Source organism: Salmo salar, chromosome 01, assembly GCF_965601325.2.
Source record: "Salmo salar chromosome 01, fSalSal1, whole genome shotgun sequence".
Taxonomy (NCBI): domain Eukaryota; kingdom Metazoa; phylum Chordata; class Actinopteri; order Salmoniformes; family Salmonidae; genus Salmo; species Salmo salar.
In genome coordinates, this window is record NC_138291.1 from 151,604,301 (window position 1) to 151,629,502 (window position 25,202).

A 25,202-nucleotide genomic window follows, 5' to 3' on the forward strand; every position below is an offset into this window, starting at 1 on the left:
TAATCCTCTCCTCCGCCCGCAGGGCGATAGCAAGATGCTCAATAGCCATATCAAATAGGTCTTATCCAGAGCGACTCAATTTGTATGTCGCTCTGGATAAGAGCGTCTGTTAAATGACGTACATGTAAATGTAAATGTAAAATAGGAAAGGGGATAAACAGCAACCCTGCCTGGCCCCCCTGTAGAGAGGGAAGTAGCTGGAGGTAACATTGTTGGTGCGAACAGACGCCATTGCGGATGAGTACAATATCTTAATCCAGGAAAGGAATGACGGGCCAAACCCAAATCTCTCTAGTACTGTAAATAGATATTCCCACTCAACCAGGTCTAAAGCCTCAGCATCAAGAGAGATGACAACCTCTGGCTGTAGAGTTGAGTGGGCAGAATAAAGAACATTAAACAGCTGGCACATATTATAGAAAAAATGCCTACCTGAGATAAATCCGGTTTCCACACAGTAGAGTGAGACACGTCAGCAGTGCAGTTGATCTGTAAAAAGACATCAATGTGAGTTGATATGTTTTTTTTTAAAGGCACTACAGGATAGTAGTAGTGGATCAAGTCGGCACGCGCGTTGTGACACAGTACTGTCCGGAAAGCGGATATCTAGCTGGACAGGTCTATGGTCTGAGATAACGATAATGTGATATTGGCTATTAGTTACAAAATGAATAATTATGTTTGTCCAGCAGGAAAAAGTCAATCCTAGAGTATGAGCGGTGTACTGGAGAAAAAAAGGAGTACTGTTTAGCAGTGGGATTGCTCCTCCTCCATGGATCAGACAAATTATAGCATTCTAAAAATGAGTTGATTACTGCGCCTGATTTTGAAATTACATTGTTGGGCTTCGGGTCTGGATCTGTCTAGACTTGGATGCAATACACAATTGAAATCTCTGCCCAATATCAAATGATGACAGTTCAGGTCAGGAAGTTTTGCGATGAGGTCAGATAAAAATTTAGCATCATCCCAATTAGGACCATAGAGGTTAGCCAGAATATCCTGTGTGCTAAACAATTTCCCCATCACTATAATATACAGATGAAGTCGGAAGTTTACATACACCTTAGCCAAATACATTTAAACTCAGTTTTTCACAATTCCTGACATTTAATCCTTGTAAAAATTCTCTGTCTTCCCGGTCAGTTAGGATCACCACTTAATTTTAAGAATGTGAAATGAATAATAGTAGAGAGAATGATTTATTTCAGCTTTTATTTCTTTCATCATATTCCCAGTGGGTCAGAAGTTTACATACACTCAATTAGTATTTGGTAGCATTGCCTTTAAATTGTTTAACTTGGGTCAAACGTTGCAGGTAGCCTTCCACAAGCTTCCCACAATAAGTTGGGTGAATTTTGGCCCATTCCTCCTGACAGAGCTGGTGTAACTGAGTTTGTAGGCCTCCTTGCTCACACACGCTTTTTCAGTTCTGCCCACACATTTTCTGTAGGACTGAGGTTAGGGCTTTGTGATGGCCACTCCAATACCTTAACTTTGTTGTCCTTTTTGCAACAACTTTGGAATTATGCTTGGTGTCATTGTCCATTTGAAAGGCCCATTTGCAACCAAGCTTTAACTTCCTGACTGATGTCTTGAGATGTTGCTTCAATATATCCACATAATTTTCCTACCTCATGATGCCATCTATTTTGTGAAGTGCACCAGTCCCTCCTGCAGCAAAGCACCCCCGCAACATGATGCTGCCACCCCCGTGCTTCACGGTTGCGATGGTGTTCTTCGGCTTGCAAACCTCCCCCTTTTTCCTCCAAATATAACGACGTTCATTATGGCCAAACAGTTCTATTTTTGTTTCATCAGATCAGAGGATATTTCTCCAGAAAGTACGATCTTTGACGCCATGTGCAGTTGCAAACCGTAGTCTGGCTTTTTTATGGCGGTTTTGGAAAAGTGGCTTCCTCCTTGCTGAGCGGCCTTTCAGGTTATGTCAATATAGGACTAGTTTCACTGAGGATATAGATACTTTTGTGCCTGTTTCCTCCAGCATCTTCACAAGGTCCTTTGCTGTTGTTCTGGGATTGATTTGCACTTTTCGCACCAAAGTACGTTCATCTCTAGGAGACAGAACGCATCTCTTTCCTGAGCGGTATGACAGCTGCGTGGTCCCATGGTGGTTATACTTGCGTACTATTGTTTGTACAGATGAACATGGTACCTTCAGGTGTTTGGAAATTGCTCCCAAGGATGAACCAGACTTGGAGGTCTACAATTTTTTCTGAGGACTTGGCTGATTTCTTTTGAGTTTCCCATGATGTCAAGCAAAGAGGCACTGAGTTTGAAGGTAGGCCTTGAAATACATCCACAGGTACACCTCCAATCGACTCTATTGATGTCAATTAGCCTATCAGAAGCTTCTAAAGCCATGACATCATTTTTTGGAATATTCCAAGCTATTTAAAGGCACAGTCAACTTAGTGTATGTAAACTTCTGACCCACTGGAATTGTGATACAGTGAATTTTAAGTGAAATAATCTGTTTGTAAACAATTTTTAGAAAAATGACTTGTATCATGCACAAAGTAGATGTCCTAACCAACTTGCCAAAACTATAGTTTGTTAACAAGAAATTTGTGGAGTGGTTGAAAAATGAGTTTTAATGACACCAACCTAAGTGTATGTAAACTTTCGACTTCAACTGCATATGCACATATCTACCTCAATTACCTTGTACCCCTGCACATTGACTTGGTACTGGTACCCCTTGTAGATATAAGTTATAATTACTCATTGTGTATTTATTACTACATTTATTATTACGTGTTTTACTTTTCTCCCTGCATTGTTGGGAAGGGACCATAAGTAAGCATTTCAGTGTTAGTCCATACCTGTTGTTTATGAAGTTTGTTAACAAGAAATTTGTGGAGTGGTTGAAAAACGAGGCTAAGGCTATGTAAACTTCTCACTTCAACTGTACTTATATACACACATATACTCCAAAAACATTTAATTAAATAAGTAAATAGGAAAACAAACCCAGTTAAATTGAACATTTGTATAAATGTACTGTAACCCTCTGTTGAACATCCTAACAAGCCAGAACACTGAAAATTGACTGGTACTGAACACTGACATTCCTGTTGGTCCTTGGTCACGTTAGCACGGCTAGTGCAGGGTCACAGTATGAGCCCACAATGGCTAGTTAGTATTATGTCGCCTGTCCTCCTGTGGATGTAGGTGCACGACAATGTATTCTTTGGCCTTGGTTGGGTCTAAGAATGTCTTCTGCTCGCGGGAGGGAGTGGTGATCTTCAGTACAGCTGGGTAAAGAATGCCGAACTTGGTGTCCAGACAGCCCCCTCACCTCGTTGAAGACTGACCTCTTCTTCATGACTGTCGCTGTGTAGTCCGGGTAAATGTGAATATTCTGGCCATCGTGGGTGGTGGGAGCCGCTCGCGCTGCCTTACGGAAGACATCCTCCTTCTCCTGAAGGTTGTGGAATTTAACTACTATGGGTCTGGGCGGCTCCCCATTCTTCGGTGCGGACTGTATGCTTCTGTGCGCTCTGTCAACGGTGGGGGTGTAATCGAGGCCTAGAATTTCCTGTAGCAGTTTAGCTATGGACAGGGTAGGCCACATTCCGCCTATGGTCTCGAGTCCCTCTCTCACGCCGAAAATGCGACCGTTCCCCCGGTGCTGTCTGTTCTCAAGGTCCTCAACCTTGGAAGTGAGTTGGATGACATCTGATGAAAGCAGGTTCACTTGCTCTTCCAGTGTCATCACTTTTTCGGAGTAAATATTTGCGCCATCTTCCAGGCTATTCAGACAGGTGTCATGTCTCGCCAAGTCTTCATTAACGGAGTCTATCTTTATGTTGACCTCGTTGGCGAGAATAGCTATTTGTGTGGATAGGTCAGTGGATAATGACTCCACCTTAGCCAGCACAGTCTGTTCAGATTTAATGATAGCCGCCATTACGATGGCTAGGTCGGCGATCAGAGTCCTTGTCAGGTGAGCCCTGCTCCTTTGTGGCCCGGGGCCGTTGTTGTCTTGTCATTTTATGATTAAAAGGCCAAACATTTCTGGAAAAAAAGGAAGATTTGTAAATTGGGTTCAATTCCAAATGAAATGTTACAAAATGAACCCGGTGGGGGAGGTTTTGGTCAAGTATTAATAGTAAATGGTTCGCCCTGGATCGGAGCTCCGAGAAAACGTGTTTTCACATGTTGCTGCTCCCTAGCGCCCCCTTCTCCACTGTTTCTTCAACCATCTTCACAAAGGTGGATCACGCCTATAAACACATGTAGATATAGACATACATGTTTATGTGTATGTGTTCATACATGTTTATGTGTGTGTGTTCATACATGTTTATGTGTGTGTGTTCATACATGTTTATGTGTATGTGTTCATACATGTTTATGTGTATGTGTTCATACATGTTTATGTGTATGTGTTCATACATGTTTATGTGTATGTGTTCATACATGTTTATGTGTATGTGTTCATACATGTTTATGTGTATGTGTTCATACATGTGTGTGTGTTCATACATGTTTATGTGTGTGTGTTCATACATGTTTATGTGTATGTGTTCATACATGTGTATGTGTATGTGTTCATACATGTGTATGTGTTCATACATGTTTATGTGTGTGTGTTCATACATGCACACACACAAATATACGTGCACACACAAACACATGCAAACTCTTTCTTACAGACACGTATGCACACCCTCACACACACACACACACACACACACACACACACACACACACACACACACACACACACACCACACACACACACACACACACACACACACACACACACACACACACACACACACACACACACACACACACACACACACACACACACACACGCACATATGCCTGTACAAACGCACACACGCACACATACACTCTCTTTCTTTCACACACACATGCACACACACACACACACAAACACCCTGGTCAGCAGTAATTTTGGACAGCAAAATATTGGTTTAGGCTTTCACTGCAAATCCTGGCCTATAAAACCAATCATGACCAGGTTTCTTCCATTGGAGTACCATCTTATAAGGACATAAATCTCATAAAAGAATCCACACGGCGCAGCCATATATTTTCGTTTTCATTTACTCAAGTTCATCAGATATTTTTATTTCCTCTCATTTACCTTCTTATTCATATTTTGTACCCAATTGGTGACTGGACACAAGTGCTAAGTCTACAAATTACAGCTTTGTTATTACAAGGGAGCCTAGGATGTAGCCAATGGTCTTGGACCCTAGCGAATGGAAGCGCTCCGGTGTTGGCAATTCACGAGTGTTGCGTTGAATAGGGAATGCACTCTTTGTGTATAGTGTGGAAAACTCATTCATAAAACCAACTTCTCTGGTTACCTGTAAAGGCCTGAAGCCCCCAGTAAACTCAGGAATGATTTCATAACCACGTCAGGAGAGCGTTGCTCCGATTCCCCTGTGCTACAACCACTAGACTCTTTACCCACAAAGAGCTGAAGAAATAGACTGAACCCAAGGTCTCCATTCAATCCAACCTGCACTGGGGTATTTACAGGTTGGTTTTCTACAAGTGTTTTCAAAGAGTTTGCAGTGGTTCCTGGAGCCAAAGAGAAGCCAGTATTTTTTTGTAGATGAGAATTGATGTGAGATCTACGTAAGACTTATGGGATGTGTTTACGACTGCATGTGTGTTCTCAGGATTGGGCCCAGAATGGGTACTATAATGTATTTGCTGAATGGGATTCAATACACATTGGGCTGGTCATGTCTGGCTCGCTCTCTAGATGAAAACAATAGGTAGATGGTAGCACTTAAGACCAGGCGTTATCTATTGGACTGTCTGGGGATCCAGGGTATCACCACACTAATGGATTTCATGTCATACCAGGCATGTCTTGGAATGTTATTACACCATTACTAACACACAGACATGCGTGCAAACACACATGCACGCACACACAGTACACACACACACACACGTTGTTTTACTATCCTTGTGGGGACCAAACAATTGGTTCACATTCAAAGTTCTATTTCTCTAACCCCTAACCCTTAATTTAACCCTAACCCTAATCTTAACCATAATCCTAACCTTAACCCTAATCCTAACCTTAACCCTAACCCTAACTCCTAACCCTAACTCCTAACCCTAACTCCTAACCCTAAACCTAACCCCTAACCTTATACCTAACCCTTAACCCTAATTCTAACCTTAACCCTAAACCTACACTCTAACCCTAAACCTAACCCTTAACCCTAAACCTAACCCCTAACCCTAAACCTAACCCTTAACCCTAAACCTAACCCCTAACCCTAAACCTATCCCTTAACCCTAAACCTAACCCCTAACCCTAAACCTAACCCTTAACCCTAAACCTAACCCTTAACCCTAAACCTAACCCCTAAGCCTAAAATAGCCTTTTCACCCACTTCCCCTTGTTTTACTGTCCTTGTGAGGACTTTTGGTATACTACAGACATGTAAAAGTGGTATACTTTTTTCTCTCTACCAAGTGTCTCAATACAGCATATTTGAAAGATGACATATTTTAAAATGACTTTTGAATGTGTCCAAATCCATCAACACTGTTCTATGTATCTGTTGGTTTGATTGATAACTAGCATCAGTAACAGTTATTTAACTCTTACATAACAAATGCAATAGATGTCCCCAATGTCTTTTGAAGATTAGGACATTTGGGTTTTCCTGTCTTTGCATGCCTTCTGTACTGTCAGCAGAAGCCGAGTTGTGCAATCAGCCTTTTTTAAGTGTTTATTTGGGGAAGCGAATTGGTAAGGTCAGCTTTGACTATAAGGTTACATACTTGTTTCGAATTACAGCCCCAATGCCAAACACCACTCTTACGCCAAGCCAAACACTACATTTGACAGTCAACTAACACTAACTAAACTTCCAAGTCCATTTCCTCCTCATTCTCATAAAGATTTCCTGCAGAGCCCTGCCTCGGTCTGCCCCCTGAAACAGACCACCCCCGACACAGCAGTTTTATGTGAATAGACACAGGGGACATTAGCATGATATGGAGATGGAGAAACACACAGTCTACAGGACAAAAAAAATAATATTTGGACAGAAACTTAAAAAAGAAAAAGGAAAAAAAATCCATGGCATGTGAGTCTGACCAGGTTAAGATTCCAGCGGTTCAATAGTTTTGTAATGATGGCAACATTGGGTCTAAAGTTTCAGGCCCCGTGTTTTGTTTTGTCCACCCCCATTGCCTGGAAGCACTCTCCGGCAGCCATAAATAATATCATAAATGTGGAACAAGTTTGTCTTAAAGAAAGATTATGTTTTTTTGTGATTGGGGTAGAGGAAGGTAGCCTTTGTGGGGACCGGGGGGGGGGGGGGTGGGGGTGAGCAGGGAGCACATTGGAGTCCTGGAGAAGGCATTTGGATGACTGACAGTGTAGGGTTATTTACTGCCTGAAATTGGCAGGGCAAGGCCTTGTTGGGGTAATTTACGAGCCGGCTCTATCGGTGGTGCCTTTTTAAAAGGTAACAGTGTGGCCAAGTGAAATGTGAGCACTCAGTATTTACTCACTATGTCAGGAAACCTGGGAGACTGACGGAGCCACACTGAGACCCAGCCACCAACTGCTAGCATTGTCACGGTCAGCTCTCACAGTTGCACAACTGCACTTTTTTCTTTCTCTCACCATGCATGTACGGTACAGTGTGTGTTTATGTCATGCATTAGGTCGATTGTGCTTAATTTGATTGCAGGTTGTTTTTCTACTTTGGTCAAGTCTCCATGTATCTTAATATTCAGTAATTTCTATTGAAGCAGCAGTTTTGCACACATATTGTGTGTTTTATTCTCTTCGAACAGCGCTACTGGTGTATGTTACACTATTCTTTTTATTGGATGAAACAAATGGGTTTTATTCACAATCAGACGATCATCTAACACCATCCTGATAAGATAAATGAATACATCTGACACTAACCCGACAGAGCTGCCTGTCTGGGACTGTAACTTTAGGACTCTGGTACTGTAACTTTAGTACTCTGGGACTGTAACTGTAGGACTCTGGTACTGTAACTTTAGGACTCTGGTACTGTAACTGTAGGACTCTGGTACTGTAACTCTTAGTACTCTGGTACTGTAACTTTAGGACTCTGGTACTGTAACTTTAGGACTCTGGTACTGTAACTTTAGGACTCTGGTACTGTAACTTTAGTACTCTGGGACTGTAACTTTAGGACTCTGGTACTGTAACTTTAGGACTCTGGTACTGTAACTTTAGGACTTTTAGAGAATTGTGAGTTATGATCTCCAAGGTGATCCTGTCTTGATGAATATATATACTCTTAACTCCCAGTCCTCAATTCACCCACTTGCACTTGAGACCCACTTGCTCATATGTTTGGTGTTATGTTGTTGTAGGCAGTGAAATTTGAAGAGAGAAAGAAGAAAAAAGGTTGCCCTTTTTTTTAAACATGTGAAAAGGTTGTCTGTGCTCCTAGCTTAACCAAAGACAGATGCTGAGGCTGAACAGACATCCACTTCTCAAAACAAATGGAACATGTCTCCTCCTTCAAGCTCTCTTTTTATGATATTTGTAATATTTGTGTCAACATTCAAGTCCTTACACACATACAGAAGAGGTTCATTTTCATTGTTGAGAATAAAGTACTCGAGAATGCAACTAGCTCTCACAGCCTCACGTTGAAAGTTGATGCAAACGTCAGATTTCGGAGTGTCAAAGGTTAAGTTTAGGCATTAAGTCTGCATTTTTAAGTTTAGGGTTATGTTTAGGCATTAACTCAGAATGGTTAAGTTAAGGGTTAAGGTTTGGGATAGGCTTAAAACAGAAATCTCAAAAACAACTTTATATTGCTTGATTCAAACTTGCAACCTTTGGAATCAGAGGCAGATGCTTATGCCCATCCCCCCATCCCAGTCCACAATGCGCTAGGAAAACCAAAACCAACTTGAAGGTAACAGCACTCACTGTTGCCCCTAGTGGTCGGTGTCCACGTCATCTCCCGACGTCCTCAGACATGGATGGACGTCGATTACTGACTTGTATCACGGGTGACCTGGCAGCCCCTTCCACCATCACACACCTACTTCTCTGTGCATCTATTTCTCTGTCAGTTTTTTAATATCATTTAGCCGCGATGGCGAGCGGGGATGCAGACCATGATCAGTCTGTCTGTTGTTACATTTGATACAGCAGCGTGCAGAGTGAAGTGAATACATTGTATATCATTTCATCCCTCCTATAACCAAATAACTAAGAGCACAGGCCATTCTGATAGGCTTTGCAAGTTCGCTGTCACGCACCAATGCTTCGTGACAGTCATGCTTGTAGCTTTACAGCAAAGAAAACAGTCATGCTTGCAGCTTTACAGCAAAGAAAACAGTCATGCTTGCAGCTTTACAGCAAAGAAAACGTCTTGTCTCTAGCTCAAACGGTTAAAAACATATGACTCGTTAGCAGAGCTACCTTTTTTTCTTCCTGCACGATTTCGCTCACATTTGATATAATTTCACAAAACATGTTGGGGCCATTTTAAACTAATACCAGGCCGCTAATTATTGTTTTGATAACAAACAACATTGTTCAGTCATGTTACTTAGCTAGCTAACAACCTGGTAACTTGAGAGTAGGTCTAGGCATATTTGATTGGCGCAGGAAGAAAGGAAAAGGGTCTTCTACTCATGAAATGTGCTTCAAAGGTATGATTCATGTAGGCCTAATGTAAGCCTAAACTATCAAAAATCAATCTATTTCCGGTGCTCCTTACAGTCTGTTGGGTGCCTAACGTTTTTAAAGTTGGGAGAGAGAGAGTGGTGTGTTTATGAGGGAGACACAGAGAGTTTGTGTGGGAGGGAGGGAGAGTGTGTGTCTGTGTGTTAAATGAAGAGTAAAGGTTTCATGCAGTGTTTTTCCCTTACTGCCACAATTACATGCAGATCATTAATGCATTTACACTACCAGTCAAAAGTTTGGACACACCTCATTCAAGGGTTTTTCTTTATTTTTACTATTTTCTACATTGTAGAATAATAGTGAAGACATCAAAACCATGAAATAACACATATGGAATCATGTAGTAACCAAAAAAGAGTTAAGCAAATCTAAATATATTTTAGATTCTTCAAAGTAGTCACCTTTTGCCTTGATGACAGCATTGCACACACTTGGCATTCTGTCAACCAGCTTCACCTGGACTTCCCACATATGCTGGGCACTTGCTGGCTACTTTTCCTTCACTATGTGGTCCAAATCATCCCAATCCATCTCAATTTGGTTGAGATCGGGGGATTGTGGAGGCCAGGTCATCTGATGCAGCGCTCCATCACTCGCCTTATTGATCAAATAGCCCTTACACAGCCTGGAGGTGTGTTGGGTCATTGTCCTGTTGAAAAACAAATGATAGTCCCACTGAGCGCAAACCAGATGGGATGGTGTATCGCTGCAGAATGCTGTGATAGCCATGCTGGTTAAGTGTGCCTTGAATTCTAAATAAATCACAGACAGTGTCACCAGCAAAGCACCCCCACACCATCACACCTCCTCCTCCATGCTTCACAGTGGGAACCACACATATTTTGTATTGAAGGTCTACAGTAGCCTCAGCAGCACTCTGTGTAGGTTAGCACCATGGTGGAGCCGGAGGACAGCTAGCTTCTGTTTTCCTCTGGGTATATTAACTTTGATACAAAACTTAGGAGGCTTAGGAGACTTACACAGTAATTATGACAACTTCTGGAGGATGTCCTCCAACCTATGAGAGCTCTTGCAGCATGAACTGACATGTTGTCCACCCAATCAAAATATCAGAGAATGAATCTAGTACTGAAAGCATAAGCTACAGCTAGCTAGCACTGCAGTGCATAAAAGTAGTTGACTCAAAGAGAATAGTGGAACAGTTTTGAAAAAAATGTATTATTCCAAAATTAAGGAGAAGCAAGAGGAGGAGAAAGAGAGAGATAGCTATATTTGGTTGTATTTTTTTTTTTTACAAAACTTTCACTTAGCTAGAAAATGCAGCTAGCTAGTTTAACCTACTCAAACACCCGGCTCAAGCAGAGCGAGATGCTATGTTAGCTAGCTGGCTATGGCTATCCAACACCGTAACTCTTCCAAGTCATTAATTTATTGCCACCGGAGCCCACCAATATAACTGCTAAACTGCTTTCTAACTACACTGTACTGCATGATTGTTGCTAGTGGGTTTACTAACGTGTTAGTTCTAGTAGCTATGTTGACTATGACGTGACAATGATATAGTCTGTGTGTAGCGGTTATGAATGGAAGGTTTGGCTTGGAAAGGTTTTTTCGCCTGGTTACAGATAGCTGATGTGAGAGGAGGAAAACTCATAGATGCAAGGAGTTATACAACGAGCAAATTATCATGCTGTTTGTATGTGCCTGCTGTGAATGTGAACTGTGTTTGCGTGTGATCAGGTGTTTATTCATTCTGCCGATTCTGTTGAAAAATGTTTCTTAAACGGATGGAAACGGAACAAAACAGGAATAAAAATACCTGAATGTGTCCAATAGAATTTCACATTTGCAACGGACTAATGATTACTCCCTAGATCAGCTAGATGCAGGCAAGAGTGTGCAAGGCGGTATTGAATGTCACCTTGATTACTCAAAATTCTCTACGTTGCAAACTTTCATTCATAGGCTAGGTTGTAGCAATCTCATGATGGGTATAGGGAAAATGTATGTATCATGTAGTAGCCTAAACCTATCGATGTTACATTGAACTGGGTGAATGGAATATGAATGACAGTCATCCAATATGCTGTAAAATAATCATCCTCCCTCATCTTAAACGGCACCGACTGCCACTGGTATGCACGTGTGTCTGCTTACAGCAGTTTGTCTGCCTGTCCTGTACATTGACCTGGTCTCTAACATACCCCCCTCTGGCGAGGAACATGAGTAGGCTGCCAACACAGACCAGAGACAGACCTCTCTACTCTAGTCTGGAATTCAATCAAACCTGCAAAAAGATACATAACACATGAATGAACCTGCTCGGTTTCTAGATTGCTGTTGAACAAGGGGGCAAGGTTGTGGCATATTTATCTACAATACTTCCGTTATTGGTCCATTTGCACATATATTCTTGATTTATTGCCGTCACAGTACCCAACCTAACACACACACACACACACACACACACACACACACACACACACACACACACACACACACACACACACACACACACACACACACACACACACACACACACACACACACACACACACACACACACACACACACACACACACACACACACACACACACACACACACACACACACACACTCACACACATCACATCACAGGCTGGCAATGCAGCGCCCCTGGGGCAATTAGGGCTAAAGTACCTTGCGCAAGGGCACAATGGCAGTACGTAGTATATAGGATGTTAAAGCCTCCAGTTGCCGGCCCTAATTCCACATTATTGGTAATTACTGGCAATGGCCATAGTTATTGTCCTGTTATTACTGATCTGTAAAGTGTACCAATTTTTATATCACCATAAAAATAAATAAAGGAATGACAAAATGACAATGCTGCTGATGCTGACATTAATACTAATCATGACTGTGTTTCTCTCCCCTAGGAAAGCCCACCTGATCCTGCGCAGAGTGGAGAGGATCAGCCGGTACTGCCGGGCCCTGCTCCACAGTGCCTACATCCAGAGCCGCACCGACACTATGGCCTACGTGTTCTGTCGCAGCGAGGAGGTACGGCCCACCAGCAAAGTGTGGCATGGCTCCCTGCATGAGACCCGCACCACCTGCATGGAGAAACTGATCTCAGTACAACGCAGCACATACGGCAACGCCAAGCTCCGATGAGACAAGCTGCCCGACGACACCATGACAGCCGCCTCCTCATCGCTTCTGGTTTCTCCACTGACTGGTATTTTTCCAAACCAGGAGAGCCCTGAAACCTCAACCCCACTGGACATTGTTAGAACTACTGTCAAACATCCTCAACTCCTTTTTTGAAAAAAGTGCTAAGAACTGCTTGAAGAGGAAAGACGGTTTGGATGTACATGCCAGTGACCACTACTATCAATGAGGAGGAGCGGTGTGAGCATGTAAATTATCATTCAACCCAGAGCAAATTGGTTGGCAAAAAAATACTGAATGTAATATTGCAGTTTCTCATGGTACTTCGACTGGAAGCGTACCAGGGAAACAAACAAACAAAAAAACAACTCCCTGTATGTCTCTCCTCTTGGCTGGAGAGATGGGAAAGAGAGCGTTTAGATTTGTATTATCATTTAGATTTTATTTTATTCATTTGTAATACTTAAACATATCACCACTACAATAATGTAGTCTTTTTAATGCAGACAACATAGTGTTTATAATAAAGACTACAGAGAAATCCTGTGTGACGGATTGTGATGTCATCAGCTGTCCCGTACGGTGTGTGAGTAACGCTTTGCAGCTAGAAAAGTCCTCAACCAGCTGTGTTTAATTTTTGCTTTGTTTGTTTATTGTTGTTTATCTCCTCGGATGTTGACAAAGGTGGAGAGCTCCTAAACCGCAGGAAAAATCCATATTTAAAAAATTGTCCATTAATATGGTCAACTGGTGAATATAGGTAAAGAAAAAAAGAAAAAGAAAACATTTTCATAGGAAAATATTCCAAATGATTTCCAGATTTTATGCTAAATGTATGGATTGCAGAGTGATGGCAGGTGAATGCCAATGAATAATGAAACGCTATAAAGGAATCCTGTTTAAACGTATGGATCTTGTAGGATCCCTCCCCTCAAGGAAACATTTACTTGACTTTCCATCTCTCAAGAGCCATGGACATAAAAATCCAACTCATTGTTTTTTTTCATTTCACGTTATATCAATTGTGATAGTAAATTATTATATTGTAAATATGAAATTGTAAATAACATATGTATTATTATGTGGCTTTAATTGTCTTTTTTCGAGAGAATGTGAAATATTAAATACTATACCACAAGCATCTGCATTCTTTTGGACAAGAAGGAGAAAGTAGCTCTGTTTAACCAATTGATTCACATCTGCGGTATAGGCTATACCACACTCCATTGGTTGGAGAGAAATGTAAAAACACGTGCATTGTCATATGGAATTATTGAAAAACAACAGCTGCAAATGAATGGGAACTTGTATGTAATATCCCTCAGGATTACCTGTGAATACTTTCCTACATCATCTACCCCTTCACTCTGCTTACGGTAGGCAAGTAACAACATGCACTGGTGTTTTTTTTCACCATCAATAGTGGACTTCGAACAAAATATTTACATTCATTTCCACGGGGGAAATAAGTCCCTGTGGCAATGAGCAGGTATAAGGTATGACTAATGCCAGTTAATAACATTACTGAAGGTATCCCTCTCTCTCTCGGGAAACATTCTCTTTTTCCATCTCCTCTACACAAACTATTCCTTCACTCAGGTCCAGTCTCTTTCCACTCATGCAACATTAACTGTGCTTTAAAACTCAGTAGACTAATGTTCATTCTCACAAATTAGGCCATTCACGTCTCTGGGGTGCCAGGAACAGCACTCAGGTTTCCATGTCAAGGAATCAATGAGGGCCTTACATTTGGATTCGTACTTCATTACTACTGTTTTGATAGTAGCTTTGACATTTTCATGTCCATAAAATCAAAGTGAGGATAGCCAGGTGAGTAGCACTTCAATGCACTTTCAAGTAAACATCAAGGGGTTGGACAATACAAGGTTTGTAGTATTATCTACAGGGAATTGGCTATGTAAAGTCATCTGTACTATTGGACAAAGGGCTCTATTCAATCCGCATCGCGGAAGTTCAGCTTTACAGCGTGATTGAAATGTAAAGGCAATGTTCCTGCTTTAGTGAAGACTGCGTTCGTGGGTAAAGCTGAATATTTCGGCTCTATCCTGGAATCTGTAACGCTTCAGCTTTACAGATTGAATAGAGCCCAAAGTTATCATGAGCCATGTTAAGCAAAAAGTCAGGTTATATGTAGAAATTGGGCATTCTATTCCATTGTATTGAAAACTCTTTTAAAGGACAAAGAATTGACAACACTGCCTTGGCTTACGTCCACTTAACCAGTGTTTTATTTCTACATAATACATGACAGGGAAATGAACATGATACTCATCTTGAATGAGGATCCATCCTTATGAAAATATAGTACACATCATTAGACCCCTGCTTGCCATGTACCAGAACACCGAAAATATAATAGCAACTGTGAAAAAAACAAAGAATACGAGGAAACATCTGCTGAAACAAAAGTCTGATGTGTTATATGTGCCTGAAAAACGGTGTACTATGAATGGTCCTAACAGAGTGGGTGCTGGAAGCGAGGGAAGGTGAGAGAGAGAGCAAGAGGTGCTGATGGGTAACTTTACAGTGTTTTCAGTTCAAACTCTAAGGCAAGGGAGGAAAGAGTAAGCAAACATCTGTGGTGTAGAGGAAGGAGTAAGGATATGTAAGTTGTTTTTTGGTTGGTGCCATTCAGTCTGAGGGTGAGTTCAAGGGGAATGGTGTTCACTGTTAGAATCATTCATGTCCGATAATAAGAATGTGTTGTAAAATGTTAAATATTCTCTTCAAATGAATGCTTTGCTCTTGTTTTGTTTGTTTTCACACTCTAAAATAAGGAACATTTTGGTCATTTATTTTCAACTGACTGCTCCGAGACTCACAAACTGACCACATGATGCTTTATTAATCTTGACAACAAATAAATTAAGTTTGATTTCATATAAGACTGTTTTTTAGACAATTGACAACAGTGTTTGTGTAGAGCCTTTATGAATGAATAACTGCTGATGACAAGTGTTGTGAAGCATTATGGGTATTGTATTTTTTTCCCAGAGTGGCTGCGGACCCGACTTTTCTTGACCTTTCTTTCTGAGCCCTAAAGGTCCTGAAGCTTCTGCGCATGTACGGGATTCTCTCATTTACGCACAGTCTCTGCTCTACTCGTAGAGAACGGGCTACTCTGGAGAATGGTGCTTGTTTAATAAAGTTAGATCAAAGCTGTCTGCAAAATCGCATAACGAGAGTGTTCTACATATCAGAACCAAATTGAATAGGATGTAGGCCTATAACGTTACTGTAAGACAAAAACACTACATATCTTATGAAATTTTAGGATGATTGTGCAAATGGTCGCATGTTTCTCTCATGGGTCCAAAACTCAACAGCGCACGCCACTAGGCAAAATACACAGGTAGGCTATGCTACAGTTTGTTAACACCATCTGCTCTAAAATTCGCTCACTGTACATCATTCAAAACAACACTGTAGGCTACTTCCAACACTGTATAACTCAAGATCTAAATGCATATCCCCATGAAACTGATTGAGATCAAATGTTTGGTATGCAGATGCTGTATGGATGTTTCACCAGTAAAACGTATAATTAAAGATTGACAGTGGGAAATTTGAAAGGCTGGAGACAACAAAAATGTGTGTCTAAAGTAGAGGTAAAGAAACAAGTGTTTTTTTGTCTTACAGTGTAATTTTATATACTATGCTATTATATTCGGTTCTGTTGAATACTATCATTATGTGATCTTGCAGACATTGATTCAGCTTTGTTTAACTTTATTAAATGAGAGTAGCCTGTTATCTACGAGTAAAACAGAAACTGCGTGAAGTAGAAAAGCTTCGGGACCTTTAGCACTCAGGAAGAAAGGTCCAGAAAAGTTGGATCCGCAGCCACTGCGTATTTCTTTTCTTTCAGGTGGTACTTCGATGGTACACATTGCACAATGTATCTTCCGTAAAATTGTCTCTGATATAAATCCAAGAGCTACCCCAAACAGATAATACATGGTTTTGCCAATACAATCATCATAGAATAAAATTATTTACATCTTAAAATATTTTTGCTGAACAATCGGGTACGAAACATTGCAATAATACCACTAGATATCCACATAATATGTATATACTCAATTTGATACTTTCCCACATAAAAAGGACCATTCATTTTTTATTACTGAAAGTGGGAATGAGAAACAAACACAAGTGGACCATTCTTTAACCAGGAGCCTGTGAAAGGTACTTGATGAGTGAAGTTTAGAAAACAACAATAAAAACATCATGGCACATCAGTGCTTTCTCCACAACTGTCTGTACACAAACTCAAGGGCTACAGCCAGCCACTTCTAGGCTACCACTGTCTCCATTGCTTCCCATGGGTTATGGTGGGATGCCACAGGAGCTGAAAGGATACCACTTTTAGCAGAGCAAGCTAACGCCACAGAAACCCAACTGTTTTTAACCAAAACCCAGGCTACTCATGGCTGGTATGTAGCTAGTTTGGATTTGAGAGAATCACCTCCCATCCACAATAAGATGGACTATATGAATTTGTCTATGGAAAGACATTGAAGCGGACTCTGCCATGCATTTCAAATATTCCTCTGGTCTGAGAGCGAAGGGAAGGGCATGTCCCTCAGTCTGCTGCACTAGTGCTCATATCTTAGGTAGTCTTCCTATCCTCCCTCCTCCCTGGTCTTCCATGCGGCCCACCTTACCACCGTCGCATTCCCTATCCGACCTGACCGTGACAGTGACGGATGGCCCGGCGTGTCAGGAGGGGAGTCCCTCAGAGAACACCCGCCACCTCCAGGAGAAAGTCTGACTCATCGGCCTCGGCCTGCTGCCAGTCAGCGCTGGCCCAGGGGCAGCTCTGTGTGTACACAGTTTTCACACCTGGACAAATACCCAGGCCCGCCAGGAAAAGCAGCCCACCTTCACCCATCCCATCCTATCCCCTGCTCTACACCCTCTCCCTCACCCCACCTGGCTACCTGATTACTCCTCCCCCTCCTCCTCATCCTCTGCAGCTCCCTGCCTGCCTACCACTGGTTGTTCTGAATGGCTGTGTATATTCTGTCCTCAGGGTAGCCCTCAGAGTTAATTGAGTATGGATCTAACCACTTCAACATGATATAGGTTCTCTCTTCAGAGCAAACTCGGATTACATTTGAAAAGTTAATGAATGAACAAAATAAAAATGACAGTACATTCTGGATTTGTAATGTAGAAATAAAAAAACACACATACTTGTGCACTGCACTCAGTTACATAAACATGTGGTAAATCCTCATTGGACGAGAGTAGTGCCCAATGAGACAACCAATGAGACAACAACCTTGACCAATGCTTTGTGACGACGACATTGGGACAGAAATAAAATGACAACAGTTTTTAACTCACAACCAATATGTCTGTTTATAAGAGCAATGTAAAAAATAATTTACATGAACATTAAATATAACTTAAAAAAGTATAACACTCTTAATAAATAGTTTTACTATTTACACCATTGCTAAGAGACGCAAAAATGACTAATTTACCAAAATATAGAAGCAGCAAACATTACAGGCATGAGGTACAGCAAAGAGATCCTGTGGTGTCTTACAGTAGAGGTGATGTTCTCATATTCAAACTTCATTTCATTTTAACATCCTGGCTTTATGGCTTTGGAACAGTACCTTGTCCAATACGGAGAGCACATCAGAAAACTAACGTGTCCAGGTTGTGTCCAGGTTGACACACAAGCAGTCACATTCTGTAGAGACTCTCATATCCCTCTCTCTGAGAGTCACCGTTTCTGGTCTCCAGACTTTTTAATAACATTGATGAGGATGACGACACAAAACGGCGTCAAAGAGAGGAGCTGTAGATGAGTGAAAGAAAGGGTGATGAACAAGATGACTGGTCATCAGCCTGTAATGTTTGTCCAGTTTGAGGATGAAGGGAGGGTCCAATGGCAAGATAACCCTTGGGGAATTCCATGGATGGCGTTTCAGAAATCCTGTGTGAGTGTTAGCAGGTGATGATGATCCACAGTACTGTTGTTGGCTTTGTGTAGTGAATGCTGTTGAATCTCTCCCTACTGGTAATATCTCTAATGAAAGCAGCAGTATAGGGAGTATTATTACATACCATTTGATAATATCAACATAATACAGTTAATTTTACCAGGGATATATATCATATAAAGTGTTAAATGCACAATTGTCGAGGCTGATGTAGGCTTTTTGATGATGAATGTAGTGTCCAGACAGTTGTGTTACTCAGGTTTTCAAAGTCTGAAAGATCTCCAACTTTCAAGAGTCCATTTTTTTGGTAGTTTCTTCATTTAGTTATCCATTCTCCTTGACGTTCCATGGTTACCACGACACAATTTGCAACAAATACATAAGATGGTGGATTACACAAACCATGGAGAGAAAATAAAATGTTTGTCCCCTAACCAGGAGGAACACAAAATACGTAAATGCTTACATATCATGTATAATATTTCAAAATGTGTACATCTGACTTTTTGATATTTGAACCTACATAAAAAAAATGTCCCAGGTTAAATAGCCTTGATACAATAATATCGTTATCATATGATAATGGATACGAAATCTGAGAAAGTCTACGATGAATGTACAAATCATATTTGACACTGGCTTCCTACTGGGCTTGATAATATCAGGTGCAAAGCTAGTGGGAATACAAGACACTAATCACAGGAAAGCTAATAGTAATATCGTAGGAGTCCAATGACCAAAAACATCACACACTTTATCAAATCACCTTTCTGACAATAGCAGCTTCTAAACGGTTTGAATTATATATTTTTCTTCTTAAATGGCAACTAAAAAGTGCAGTAACTGAGGTCAATAATACAAATACTGATTAACTAAGACAACATTTTGTAAAAAATAAAAAAGAAATGAGAAAAATTAAAACAAGAGAACAATTTTACGTTTTTTTTTCTCACGTAAAAAGCAGTATTACACTGAAAATGTTATATTTACATTCTACATTTGACGTTGTAATGTCTCCCTACTTTCCTATGTGACGTGGTATTGTCCTATTATCTCTCTAACCAGTCTGTATCTATGAAGACCTGTGATTGGTCAGAACGGTGTATGGGAATATTCTGGAATGCCTTATAGCAGCCTAGGGTGATGAGTCAGAGGGACCATTCCATTGGTCCATACCAGATGAGAGAGTTTACGAGGGGTATAGAGTTATTGGTTGTATAGAGTTTTAACCAGATAGCCCAGCGATGGTTGAATCATGAGGCAGCAACCTGTGGACCTTATGCCAAGCAGCCTTCATCACCATATGTTGATTGGCGTTTCGTTCAAGGGCTATGAAAGGAGATGAGTAAGTTCAGAGCACAGAATAGCAGCCATAAGTCTATTGATGTAAAGGTGGTTGTGTGGTTGATGGCGGGGGACACACTCAAATGTCACAATACTGACAAAGTGCCAGGGATGGCACCTTCAGCATGAATTGCTGCAGAGGTAAGAAAAGGCCAAACTGGGCTACTAAACACATGCAATCTGTCAAGCCATTGGGCTCAAGAGAAGCCAAGACAACAGTGTCCTGGGCATATAGTGTACTTCTACTACTGCTGCACTAAAGGCTACTTGTTGACAATGAATACATCCAGATGCCATCTATACTAAAATGAGGAAAGCCTCCTATTTGTTTTTATGTGTATGTGCTATTGAACTATGCCTATTGAAATCAAGGCTACACTATGCTGCTGAAAACAGTTTGAGGGTGTAGTTGTGAATGAACATTGACTACATTCAAGAGGTTATAACTGTGTTATCAATGACATTCTTGAAGTCATTTTAAATTCAGTAATATGTGTTGGATTTTGTATTGTGTCAACATTGCTTTTGGTGTAAGATTGGATACATTTCTGGTGTATTCTCCGATAGGTTATTTGTCTATGAAGACTTACTGGACTGCAGAAACTAAGGACAGAGAAATGGAAATGTGAGGTGTTATGTTTTTTGAGGCTATTGCAACTGCATTGTTTCTCTACTAACCGTTTGCAATGTTGCAGGAGTTTTTATTCTAGGTTTAAGTTGAGTGAACTGTACACGCAGAAACAAGTGTCCACTAATGGAAGGTGTTCGGAGGTAAGCGTTAAGGCAGACGGGGCTGACTCCGTCCAACCTCACTGGGTAGTAATAGTCTGCAAGTAGCAGCAAACATAGCAGCAGCAGCCATGCTGACACAACTGGTTCATTTTTTGCAGCCCTATATAACCGGTTTTAAGTTCATAAGTACTCTACCTCTTTCCCACATTCACTTGTTCCTGTGGCATTGTAATATGTCTTAATTTCCTGTTATATGTTAGATATATTGAGTTAGACCTCTCTGGTTTGAATCTCTTTACCAATATGGCCGCCTATATCCCCATCAACGCCTATTCTTTCCTATTTCACATCTGTATAAGAGCAGAGATTCTAAACCTGTGATTTCTGAAGAACAAGAAAATGCATTTCCACCAAGAGAAGGCAGAGGGCACAAACTGTCAGCCTGATCCCTGTGCTGTGCTGGCTCCAGGAACACACGCCAGCTCTGGAGTAATACAACATGAGGGTACATCAAGTGTGTTCATGCTATAAGTTATTTTGGCAATAGCTCTTCTGCCTGTCATTCAGTGCCACCATTGATGACTTCAGCATACCCAAAAAATAAAAGATTCCATATGATATGGATAATGTTTCTCACTCTGTTTCTTTTTTCCTTTGGTCTAAAAGGAAATAATGAGATTGTACGGCAATGTCATTGAAATGGACACAGAAGCTGACACAAAACTGAAAAAAGGCATGCTATCCAGGCTTGGTTTGTTTAGTTTTTTTGTTAATTTTTCATATCCTTCATTCAAAAACCTTCGGGTATTTTTGTTTTCTTTTTTTCTCTTGCTGTAGAAGTTTTGGTGGTTGATGAATTTGCAGGTTTGTTCCTTTCTTTGAGAAATGGGTTTTCCATTATAGCCTCTCTAGTCTGGTCTGTTCATCTAGGTCTTTCCCAATGTGGAGAAGGAGGAGACAGGCGTATGTTAGGGGGGTGCAGTATGGGTGGAGAGGTACTCCTATAAAGCAGCATGTGGAGGATTTGAGGGAAAAGGGGGAGGGCTGGTCTCCCTCGGTCTGGGTGTCGGTAGTTTTGGGGCGAGGGTTCGGGAATCCGGTGGGGGGCGAGGTGGGAGGGTCACCCCAGGGAGTGGACGTGCTCGTCTTTCCTCTTCTCTGGAGCATTGGGGTCTCGGCAGGCACAGTCTTCCCGTATGTCACAGGACATGGGGAACGGGATCACCTGTAGGGGACACACAGAGACAAATACAATGAAACCTCTATAAACAAAGCTTGTTATAGGATTCAGTCTGTATTCCATTTCTCCAGGGTTCCAACACAATCAGGAGGACTGTGGCAGTGTAAGGGCTGATACAGTCCTAAACAGCCTATTAACAACAGTGGTAATAGTGTCCGATGCCTCGCCGTCGGCACCACTAGCGGGAAACGCCGCTTGACAAACAACACAAGCCAACTGCTGCCAGCCAATCCCATCGCGCCATATGGAGGAGTACTACGAGTGTTGTGAAGTGTCAACTCTCTAAGAAGTGGTGAGTGCCCACAAGCACATTCAAAATAGCCCCGGCGTACCATTGGCCGCCGCTGTGTAGCGTTTGACGTCACAGGCGCTTGTCGGCGGTGCGTCAACAGCACCAGCTGTTGACGAGGGCCTGCTTCAGCTGTTTGGGTACACACAATGCATCCCTAGTCACTCGAAACTAACTACACATGTGGCTCCAGCAAGTGCCTGGAGGATTCAGACGAGAGTATATCTGCATTCTTCCCCCCATGGCTTATTGGACGGATTTGGGTCTGCTGCTTGTATTTCGTTGTCCTATTAGTGGCTTTGACAGAAGGGCCAGAGCAGTGACGCTAGATAAACACTGGCCACCACAACAAATAAAACAGCAACGGGGTAACAAATAAACTGAGTCATTAAGAATTATTAGGCCTAATAGCTAGCACAATTAGGAAAGCTGTTGGCTGGTATGGGACTTCAGACTTAAGCAGTCAGTGTCTCATCTTCCTATTATCTGAAAGTGGAATCGTTTGTTGTTACGGCAACATACAACAAAACCCTGAATACGGTAATAACATCACTGAGTCATTGGCCAACACAATTAGCTAGTTCATTGGCTGGTAAGAAGGAGATACAGTACAGTACAGCAAAAGATTCCTCAGAACCCTCAAGAGTCAAGACTTTCCCCTATGGCCTACCAATGCTGTGGTAAGCCTTGGTGGTATATACTGTACAGTACAGTGCCCACAATGGCCCTTGGACTCAGGCCTCTAGGGCCATTGGGGGCATGGGGTTTGTAGAGTGGACATCGGGGGCCCTGGGGCTGACAGAGGGAGTGTGCACCAGTGGCTGAGGCACGATGACGCAGGTCCGTCTTTGAAATGGGGTATTAAACCAAGTTGTTTGTGAGAGGGATTTCCTAATGGGCGAGGGTTGGGCGGCCAGCGCCAGGCTCTTCTGAGAAAACGGGCTCTCCATGTGACGACTTTACAAGCGCAGGCCGGACACACTTCAGAAACAGCTGTCAATAGCATGAACAGCGTTTCCTCTGTGCCTCTTTAGAGCCAGGCATGGGGCAAAAAACACCCTGCTTGTCACGCTCGTGATAATGGACGGACCAAGGCACAGCGTGATTAGAGTTCCACATCTTTTATTTAGTGAAACTTAAACAAACAACAACCGTGAAGTAACGTAGTGCTACAAAACACTAACACAAACAATATCCCACAAAAGCAGGTGGGAACAGGGACACCTTAAGTATGATCCCCAATTAGAGACAACGATAATCAGCTGCCTCTAATTGGGAACCATACTCAATCTCAAACATAGAAATTAATTAACTAGAACACCCCCTAGTCACGGCCTGACCTACAACACCATAGAGAACCAAGGTCTCTCTATGGTCAGCACGTGACACTGCTCCAATTCTTCCTTCTTTTCCCCCTCCTCTCTGTGCTCTCTTGCGTTCCTGCTGTCTGTTTCACACTTTCACTCTGTCTCTCTGTGTCTCTCTCTCCCTTCGGTCTCCCCCTCTTGCTGTCAGTCTAGCTCCCTTCTCTTTCTACTATCTCTCCATTCCACCCAATCCCTCTCTCCCATAATCCTAACCCTACACCCTTTCCTCCATCCCTCTTCCCTCTCACTCTGTGTGTTTATCTCTCTATCTGGTCGAGAGAGATGGTGGGTGGTAAATTTGGCATGGTTTCCTGTGACCTTGACCTCCAGGGTGGCTGGATCAGCTGCCACATCTGGCCCTGATCGGGGCTCTCCGAGGGTGGCTGGGAACGGGGCAGCCGCAGGGGCCGAGTGGGGGCCAGGAGCCCTGTTGAAGTCCCAGGGCCAAAGAAAGGAGGACAGCCACAGCAACATGAAAGCCCCCATGAAGGAGCAGGCATGTCAGAGCCCCTGACCCCCACCCTCAGAAACAGGCCACAATCACGCCAGGCCCCAGGTATGTGCGTGTCAGTCTGTGCTCAGTCTGTGCTCAGTGGAGAAAAGTGTGTCTGGGGCTGGGGAGGACTACTCTCCAGCCACACACACACACACACCCTTAAAATCAACAAGACAACCAACCCTGTTAGGTAACATGCTATTACTTTTCTACAGGTGGAGGTATCCATGGTATCCATGTATGAGGAGGTCACTGACATATTGCATGCATTAAATCCATGAAATAAAAACTGAATATAATACGTGTCATGAGAGAAGCTACATTCTCATCCACAGACCACGCAAAAAGAGAATCCCACATCTGGAATCAAGCTTTGTTTTTGTTATTTAAACACATTGAGTGTAATGATATGGAAAAGATCCCTTCTCTAATTAATATTCACATAACATTGTCTCATATGAACACAGGCAAGCAGATAAAACAAACCAGAACTAATTGTGTTATTCCAATGAGAACCACTGGTGATCACTCTCCACTGCACACCAGATACATGTTGTTATAACAACACATGCAGGAGAGAGGGAGAGAGAGGGGGAGAAAGGGGAGGGGAGAAAGTATGCATGGAAGAGGGATAGAGTGGGAGAGAGAGCACTAAAGACAGAGAGGGAGTGACAAAGAGAGAACAGGAAAGAGAGTGCATGAAAGAGAGAAAGAGGGAGAGAGAAAGAAAGATAAAGAAAGTTCCAGAGAGAAAGGAGGGCAGGTTTTGACTTTGCTAGCGCCTGGCACTCGACGTGAGCAAACAGCCGAGGCTCCTAAACCTGCGGGAAGCGTGTTTCCCCTGGAGAGTTACTACCTTTACTCAGTTGTGGAGAAACCCGATCCTCCCACCTCCCAGATGCTTGTTT

At 42.1% G+C, this 25,202-nt stretch overlaps 2 protein-coding genes across 3 annotated transcripts in view; one reads left to right on the forward strand and one right to left on the reverse strand.

Annotated features, from left to right (window-relative positions):
* Window positions 1–14,889, forward strand: part of LOC106565912 (astrotactin-2) — a 449,250-nt gene extending 434,361 nt beyond the window's left edge. Inside the window, exon 23 of the mRNA XM_014133602.3 lies at window positions 12,611–14,889. Within this exon, the coding sequence (XP_013989077.2) occupies window positions 12,611–12,848 (238 nt within the window). The 3' untranslated portion in view covers window positions 12,849–14,889. The remainder of the gene's footprint in view (window positions 1–12,610) is intronic.
* Window positions 14,890–15,689: 800 nt separating this feature from the next.
* Window positions 15,690–25,202, reverse strand: part of LOC106565903 (pappalysin-1) — a 126,289-nt gene continuing 116,776 nt past the window's right edge. For both annotated transcript variants that reach the window (XM_045691089.2, XM_045691078.2), the window contains exon 22: window positions 15,690–22,127. In XM_045691089.2, coding sequence (XP_045547045.1) covers window positions 22,023–22,127 — 105 coding nt within the window. In that variant the 3' untranslated portion in view covers window positions 15,690–22,022. The remainder of the gene's footprint in view (window positions 22,128–25,202) is intronic.